Source organism: Tupaia chinensis, unplaced genomic scaffold, assembly GCF_000334495.1.
Source record: "Tupaia chinensis unplaced genomic scaffold, TupChi_1.0 Scaffold000305_1, whole genome shotgun sequence".
NCBI classification, from domain to species: domain Eukaryota; kingdom Metazoa; phylum Chordata; class Mammalia; order Scandentia; family Tupaiidae; genus Tupaia; species Tupaia belangeri.
The window spans coordinates 3,331,278-3,340,669 of record NW_006159795.1 but is presented as its reverse complement, the minus strand read 5'-3'; the positions used below and the strand labels follow the sequence as shown (position 1 = coordinate 3,340,669).

Sequence of the window (9,392 nt, the reverse complement as noted above, 5' to 3'; positions counted from 1 at the left end):
ATTGATACACCCTACAGCAAAAATCTCTCTGAAAAAAAAAAAAAAGGCCCAAACTCTAACACTGAGGTTTCTGTACTTCACTAATTAGAGAGCTCTCTCAGTTCCATGTTATACCAGTTCTCCTAGTTTTTATAACCTGTTCTCAGCATAGTTCCCATTACAATAGGAAATACATAAAGCCAGCATCGTAGACCCTGTAGGGAAGAGTAGTGATAGAATTTCCTAACAATGGAGAAAACACAGAATTAATTTCCAAGGACATAACATTATAAAGCATGGAAGTTTCTTTGATTTATACATCCATTCATGCAGTCAACTCAACAAGTATGAATTGCTTGGTTATTTTATTTTAAAAAGATGTAGAATGATGGATCTCATACAAGTTATGGAGTGAGACTTCTTTCTCTTCTGTCCATTTTCACACACTGGTCCTGTGTAATGGGCACATGTTGTCTTATCTAGGCTCTTCTCCTCGTCTACTCACTGTTTCTCCTCTAACTCCAGGAATTTGGTTCTTATGGGCACTGCTAGGTTCTTACCTGAAGTGATTATTATAGAGATACTATTGGATCATGATGGGAAAATCATGATGTATTCTTCTATGTTTTTCTATGCAAAAATGTGTCATGACTTTCCCAACAACCCAAAACACCAGTCAGATCTTTCCCAAAATTCTTCATACCCAAAGTGAGGCAATCATTCAAGCCCTCTCTGGTGGTGGGAGGTGCCACAGGTAACAAATCTTGGCACAATTGGTCACCACGAGGTAGAACCGGGGAGGAGGGAAAAGAATAATGGCATCAGGAAAAGCAGAAAGCAAAAGCAACGAAGGAAGTCCTCCTGCCTTCAGGCTCCATATTCCTGATGAGTCTGTGTTATAAATACCCTCTTCTGTTGTTGTTTGTCCAATTTTCCTCTCAGTTAGAAGAAATAACCCAATGTCTTTGAGAAATCCTCCTATTTCCTAAGTTTGTTTGAGTTGCACTTTTGTCAACTGTAGCCTAAAGACGTTTGACTCACATGGTCTAAAGCTAATTGTACACCTTTTCTTGATATTACATCATTTGAGTAACAGGACATGCTAGCATCCCCATAATGGTACTGGTGAGTTCTGAAATACTTCTGATTTTGTTTTGTTTTGATCATTATGCATGGTTGAAAACCTTTTCACTTTGAGTATGAGACAAAAATGAGAACATGTAGACGATGAAATACAAGACCTTCACTGCTACTTAATACAGAGAAACTGTACCAGAAAGGTTTCCAAAATGCTAAATATTCTATATAATATCACAAATGCAGTGACTTCTCAGGCAGTCCTTTCTGATTTCAATGAAAAGCTTTCCAGCTCATATGCCATCTTTCACCATGACAAGATTCTTCTCTATGTTATTAAGAAAAATGCTCAGCAAGATGAATTCTGATGCATGCCAGTAGGTGAGAAAAACATGCTCAGCCAGGTGAAGCCACTGGGAGTAAGCTACACAGTGTGCTTCCTTACTCAGAAAGGATTTCCTTACTCAGATCCTGCTACCTGCATATAAGTAGAGGTAATCAGAATGACACCATTGAAATGGTGTAAAATGCAAAACAAGTGTGCCACTAAATTGAAAATTAATATAAATCATGTTAAATAGTTCTGACCTTTATCTATCTCACACATATTAATACATCTTGTTTTTAGGGCCAGCCAGTGGCATGGTGGTTGAGGCAGCTGGATCTCATTTGGCCAGCTGTGTGATTTGACTTCTGCCCCAGACATTGCAGCTTGAAAAGCTTGCTAGACATATGTGTGTGCATGTCTCAAACCCTGAAAGGAGAATGAGTTCTGCCCCGGACATTGCAGCTTGAAAAGCTTGCTAGACATGTGTGTGTGCATGTCTCAAACCCTGAAAGGAGAATGGAGGAGAAGGGATTGTGGCATGGCCATCCTCCCTAGAGGGTGCTTTCATACTTTCTATCTGTCTCTCTCTCTCCCCCTCTTTCTCCCTATCTGGTGAGTGCGCATTTCCTATAACAAACTAAAGAAAAAAAAAAATCTTGTTTTGGGACCTGCAGTTAGCGTAATGGCTATGTTGCTGGACTCCCACGTAGTCGACCACGGTTCGCATCCCGGACCCAGTGGCTTTAAACTCATGCCGAGCACGTGTGCGTGCGTGCCCAAGATCCCGAGAGGAGAATGGAGGAGAAGGGATTGCGGCGTGGCCATCCACCCTGGGGGCATGATTTCTCACTTTCTGTCTTTCTGTCTCTCTCTGTCTGTCTGGCGAGCGCATGCACCTTACAGTGAAAAACAAACAAACAAACAAAAAAAACACCTCTTGTTTTAAATTTGTATACATTCCAGGAAACTTTTTAAAAATAATTAAATAAAAAGAGAGAAAAATTGGTAGAATACACTTTCTAGGGTCATGAAACCACTCTGTGTGATATAATGAATGTGGGTACATGCCATTATATAATAAATTTGTCTAAACCCATGACATGTGCAACACCAGCAGCAGACCCTAGTGTAAACCATGGACTCTGGGTGATAATGATGTATCAGTGCAGGCTCATTCATTGTAATAAATGTGCCCGTGTTGGTGGGGTACGTTGAGAATGGGGAGGCTATGCATACGTGTAGCGGGGTACATGGAAAATCTCTGTATCTCCCACTCCATTTTGCTGAGAACCTAAAGCCACTTCATGAAATAAAATCTATTTAAAAAGTAAGTGCCAGCCTAATAGTCATGGCACAGCAGTAATGCAACACTCCGTAATACTGTATGAGCAGCCCGGTAGACGATCGGGGCTCCCAGGTCAGATTCACATGCCTACATGTGAGGAGGTGGGGCATGAACCTGAGATCCAGGCTGGCTGAAAGGCTAGGCTGTGAGTAACTATTGGAGGTGTTTACCTTAAGAAAGAAGGGGGGAGAGAGAGAGAAGGGAAGGAGAGAGAGAGAAAGAGAGATAGGAAGAGAAGGAAGGAAGAGAAGGAGAGAGATAGGGAGAGAAAGGAGAGAAGGAAGGAATAAAGGGAGAAAGAGAAAGAAAGAGAGAGAGAGAGAGAAAGATATTTTTAAATTAAGTCCGATAATTAGAAGCTTCCAAATCAGGTACTTTGGAAATACCTATTTTCAAATCATTATCCTTTGTCATCCCTTTTACTCAGTAGAGTAAACCATTTACTCACAGTTTATAGGTAGAGAAACAAAAATAGATGTGTGTGTGTGTATGTGTGTGTGTGTGTGTGTGTATCACATCACTGTGTCATATTTTGCTTCTACAGTTCTACCAATAGGACTGGTACTGATACTAGTCTGTCTAGTTCATGTTTGAACTCAGACCTCAAACATTCAAAAACCTTTCCCCCTTTTAAAAACAATGAACACAAACACCCTAAAAAAATGAGTTAAGTATATGAACACGAAATTTACTGAAAAGAAAAAGTATAACAGCCCTAAAAACAATGCTTAACTCTGCTGATAGAGGAGAATGCCAGTTAAGACCATTGAGGATCCATCTGATCTACAAACATTCTCTGAGTGTCTGATAATAGTAAATGTTTTGTTTGTTTTTCAGAGATTTTGTTTTTTCTATAGGGTATATGTGCTCACCAGAGAGACAGGAGAGACAGAAAGACAGAAAGCAAGAAATCACCATTACCACCATCATGGGGGGGATGGCCATGCCGCAACCTCTTCTCTTCCATTCTCCTCTTGGGATTTTGGGCACACACGCACACGCGCCTGACAGGAGTTTCAAGTCATAAGGTCCGGGACTCAAACTGTGACGGGTCATGTGGGAGTCCTGTGTCTTAACCACTATGCCACCTGCTGGCTCCAATAGTAAATGTTTTTTTTAAGAACGTACCCACAGTTAGATAGGTGCTGTTTAAGCTTACGGCATTACTGCCTGAGACTAGCACCCAAACAAGAGTTTGGGTTGTGTCAACCTGAAAAGGAAGGCTGAGGCAAAATAAGTAAATAAAAGGAGCTTATAAAAGCCAGAATTGAGACAAATTATGTATGCAGCATAAAGTCAAGTCACGTTGAATAATGTGTGCTGAGGGCTTACAGATTTCAGGATAATTTTAAAGGCCCAAGTCCTGAATGGCAGAGGGAGTAACAAGGAGTCTTGTATGACAGTGATTGACTAAATTGTATGATCAATTATTTGTTTAATCTTAGAGTAAGTATAGAGATAGAGAGTCTGGCACAGTTTTGTAATGAAAACATTTTGAAGGTTATAACTAGTAGATGTTACTTATGGAATGAGAAGTGTATTTGAGCAAGAAGGATGTTCATAAAACAAAAAAGTCCAAGTAGTCTAGGTAGCATCTTGAGCTATTTCAAGTGCATATTCCCAATATGATCACAAGATACATGTAAGTTTTATTTCTTTATAGCACTGACTCAGCTAGATTGGAATGTCCTGTTTTCAGGAAAGACTGGTTTATTTGGGGACCTATCCATTTCCTCAGTATTTCTATTTGATGATGTGACATTTTAGCATGAGTGACTTCATTTTGATTTGGTCTTATCTGTTGAGGCCTAGGCCAGGACCTTAATTCAAAACAATGGCCTCCTATAGTTTTTATTTCACAGTTGTTTCTAAAGATCCTTTGGTACTGCTCTAGTCCCTGAATCTTTGGTTCAACCTGTCTTAGAGCTTATGTTTATCACACAATGCTACAGGAAGCCTTTGGATTCTAGGAAAACCACCCCTGGGAATATGTTCTGAGAATGGGATGAAAAAAAAATTATGCTTTATTTTCTTAATGAACTCACTGTGGCTGGGTAGCAAAAGTGGTGATAATGCTGTCCTGTAACCAGTTTTATGAGGGACCCATGGAAGAGGAAGGGTCTGGAAAACCTCCATTAACTAGTGTACAACCTTGTATGTCTGTGGAGTTCTTTAAGTATGCCTAGTGCAAATTGAGATGGTCTGTAAAGTGTAAGACCTACACCTCGTTTCAGTGACACAGCATGGCGAAAGAATGGAAAAGATCTCCTTAATAATTTTATACTGATTACTTGATTCATAATATTTTTAAATATTAGATTAAATAAAATATATTACTAAAATTAATTTCTACTGGGGCCATCGGGTGGCATGGAGGTTAAGGAAGCTGGATCCCCCATGGCCAACTGCACTGTTTGAATCCCAGACCTACTGGCTTGAAAATCACGCTGAGCACATGTATGTGCTTGCCTAATATCCTGGGAAGCGAACGGAGGAGAAGGGATTGTGGTGTGGCCATCCCCCTTGGTGGGGGGAGGGGGGTGATTTATTACTTTCCCTCTTTCTCTTTATTTCTCTCTCAGGCAAGTGTACATACTCTATAGCAAAACAACAACAAATTAATTTCTGCTATTTCTTTTTACTTTTTGAAGTACACCTACTAGAAAATTTTAAATTACATATGTGTTTCTTGTTATATTTCTATTGCACTGGCGGTCTTAGCTTTTCAAGCAAGAGGTCAGACCAAGTTAAATCTCCCAAACTCTTCCTAATACCTTCACATACCTATTTCTGGTATGGAATTGGCCTCCAGTAAACAAACAAAACTGTACATTGCCCTCAATTATAAATACTTTCACCTATGCATAAAGTTGCCATAGAGCTAAAATGTCTGATGTTTGACCCTTAGCCTAGAAAATAATTGACAGCAATTGCAGTTTTTTAAGTATATTAAAATATATTGCACATTTGATAGTATGCATCTCTAATCTCATCTACAGAAGATGATGAGACAGGAGACTTGTGAGTTCAAGCCCAGCCTAGTGACATAGTGAGAACTAGTTTAGAAAAAATAATATTTATCGGTGTTGGTAGTTATTACTCTTAGCTTAAAACTATGCGATATGAATAAAATTGATTTTTAAGTTGTTAAAAAGTTTTTCTGATGCTTCTCTGTGTTTATGTCAAGTTTGGCATCAATAATTTTATTTCCCTCTAGTGGCTGTTCTGTGTTGTCTTTTCTAAGTCCTCTGCCAACAGTCTTCAGATTTCCAGGACTCAGCATTTCTCACCTGGACTACTGCAGCTTGTAAATGTTTTGTTATGTGGTGTGTGTGTGTGTGTGTGTGTGTGTGTGTGTGCGTGTGTGTGCATGTGGTATTCTATAAAGGATCTTGCTATATTGCCCACGCTAGCTTCAAGCTCATGATCCTCCTTCTTCAGCCTCCTGAGCAGCTAGGGCCATAAGCATGCACCACATCCAGCTTTTACAGGGGGCCTGGAATCTGATGCAGGCCTCCCATGTGGTCTCACCATACTAAGCAGCAGCACCCCAATTGCTTAATTGAGTTCCTCCTCTTTGAAATCTCAGCCTCAAACTCATCCTTGACTTGGCTGCTGCAAAAGCTCCTTAATGCACTGTTTAGTCCAGGCTCTTCTCACTTCTCATTCTAAAAAAAGTCCTTCAATAGTTATCATAGCCTCTTATTGGCAGACACTTAATTCAATGTACTCCTACACCAGCTCTATGTTTTTTTGTTGTTGCAACTCCCTCTCTCTAATTCCTGTTAGACTACTTCCTGTTTCTTCTAACTGCTGTCATGCTTGCCAACTACTGTCATGCTAGCTGACTTCTGGTTCTCTCCTTAGAATTTTTCTCTGCTTAGAATGCCCTCTCTTGGGACCAGCAGTTAGTGCAATGGCTATGTCGCTGGACTCCCCTGTAGTCGACCGCCATTCGCATCCCGGACCCGGTGGCTTAAAACTCACACCAGGCGCGTGTGCATGCGTACCCAAGACCCCAAGAGGAGAATGGAGGAGAAGGGATTGCAGCATGGCCATCCCCCCTGGGGGTGATTTCTCACTTTCTATCTCTCTCTCTCTCTCTCTCTGTCTGGCGAGCACACACACCCTATAGCAACCCCCCCCCCCAAAAAAAAAAGAATGCCCTCTCTCCTTTACCATTACCCTCCATGTCCCCTGTTCCACTAATTCTGAAAAAAAAAAAAAAAAAAAGAAAAAGACACTTACTGTATTACTTGATAACATGATATCAGTGCTTTAAGTCAGGAAGCAAAAAGCAAAAGACAAAAAAAGGTAGAAATAACAAAACACCAGGTGGCAAAATTTTTGAAGAAAAAGACATGATTTCACTATGGAGAGAGTCAAGCCCTTTACTCTAGCATCAGGTGATTACTTAGTTCTCAGGTCATCTCCTCTTAGAGACTTGTGTAGGGTTTGGGGCCCAGAATGTTTGTAGGTTCAAAATTATCACCCAGAACAGAATCTTAACTCCCCCCCCCTACTTTTTGGTAGATTTTTTCTGTTACAATTTCTTAGAATACAAGTGAGATCACTGCTGAGTGGTTCAAGGTAGGGGTTATGATAAGAAGAGGAGTGAGAAATTGGTAGAACTGAGAAAGAGAGAAAACTTTATTGTGTGCCATTGTGATTGGAAATGATTTACAGATCTTCTAGAATTGTAGTTAACACTTAAAGAAACCTGATAAGTTTCTTTGGCATGAGTAATAATGTAAGAATGTTATATTTTTGCAGTTCTATTAAAATATATATTTGACTGTGCAGGTGTGGGCAGTAGGGTGTCACTGCATGATACTGGAGACTTATGAGAAAGCTGGGAGTTCAGATCTTGGGTGGACCTGAACATACTAGCCACATGTATACCTGTGATCCTGGTGGACTGGAAGGCTGAGGGAAAGGATTATAGCATTCAAAATCTTTATGATCTTTTTGTCTCTCTTTCTCAATATATAAATAATAAAATTTTAGTTTCTATCTATATATCTAAATAGTTGACCATATTTTAAACTTTTCTGTAACCCTTTATATTTATAATTCCAAGGAAATATTAAAAAGTGCCCTGTTGTTAAAAAGCACCACCACCATGGGATCAGCAGATGGTGTAATAGCTATGTCACTGGACTCCCACATAGCCAACCACTGTTCGAGTCCCGGACCCAGAGACTTAAAACTTATGTCACGCACATATATGTGTGTGACAAAAATCCTGAGAGGAGAACGGGGGAGAAGGAATTGCAGGGTGACCATCTCCTTGGTGGGTGATTTCTCGCTCTCTGTCTCTCCAGCAAGCACACATGCTTATAGCAAAAAAAAAAAAAAATCAAAAGAAGGGAAAAAAAAGCAACACCACTGTTTCTTTATTAATAGGGATTTAAAAACAAAAAGAAAACACAGAAAAACTTAGTTTTTATGTAAAGCATATTTCCTTAGGAAAAGAGTAGTTACTAGGGGATTTTAATTTAATTATGTCATTGTTACCCAAGCAAGAGGGAGAAAACTCTTTATCATACAAACTAAACTAATTTGTCTTCCTGGAAGCTGAGATAAGAGCTGTGTCTAGTGAATGTGCAGTATTTAAAGTAATATAAGTGTGATTTATATTTTGCAGGAATGGACAAATGAAGTTTTCAGTCTGGCAACAAACCTGCTGGCCCAAAACATGTCCAGGGATGCGTTTCTTGAAAAAGCGTAAGTCACGCTAATTTTATTGCTGCGGGTGTTGCTTCTTCTGAGTCAGTTTACTTCCTTCACTGTGAGTCTTTTGTTCACATTGCACTGGCTCCTCTTGTTGATAAACATAAATTTCCCTTTGAGATTTGTTAGAGAATTGATACTTCCACAGTTTGGAATTGGAAGACTTTCAAGAAAGATCACTCTCCTGCAAACTGCGCTTCCATGTGACACCTGGGATGGGCTTGACTGAATGTCAGTGCCGTTGACATGTAATAAGGGAACCCTTCCAAATCCTGACAGCCATGATCAGAACCAAAAATTATTACTTTTCAGAAACTTCTCCGATTGTACATCTGCCTGTGTCCTATCAGTTATTAACCTGAAGAAAAGCATGAACAACATACGTTCCTCATTTCCCCAGGGTCTAGATTTCCAAGAGATGTTACACTAACCTCCCCGCCTACTTCAGTCAATAGACTGATGTCCTGATGCCAGCTCTTGTAGAGAATCACAGCAAGAATTCATAAGAAAAGAGAAAGAAAAAGGACATAGCACAAAGAGCAGAATGAAAAACAGAAGGAAAGAAAAGCCAAAGATATTACTGAATCGCTCTGGAATTGCAAAACCCTTTCTAAAATTGAAAAAAAAAAAAACAAAAACAACTGTGGCCAGGAAAATAAGATATAATGACTTATGCCAGATGAGCAGTAAGGAAAACCGGTCGTGTTCAATTTGGAAGCCATGACTGTCCAAGATGCTGGGAAGTCTCTGAAGCAAAACCTCAAGCGGAAACATGAATAGGTGGTCCCTGGTTAGGGAGCAGCTTTCTCTTTTCTCTCTTCTTATGTAAGACATACTCATCATTCCAGACCTAATACTTCAGCCACATCTTGTTTTTCTCTTCGATGGATTCCTTCTGTTAGCACCTCACAGTTCTTCATTTAAATGCCC

At 39.9% G+C, this 9,392-nt stretch overlaps 1 protein-coding gene across 1 annotated transcript in view; it reads left to right on the top strand.

The window, feature by feature from the left end:
* Positions 1-9,392, top strand: part of PLCB1 (phospholipase C beta 1) — a 336,512-nt gene that overhangs the window by 25,388 nt on the left and 301,732 nt on the right. The window contains exon 3 of the mRNA XM_006150922.3: positions 8,377-8,456. Within this exon, the coding sequence (XP_006150984.1) occupies positions 8,377-8,456 (80 nt within the window). The remainder of the gene's footprint in view (positions 1-8,376; positions 8,457-9,392) is intronic.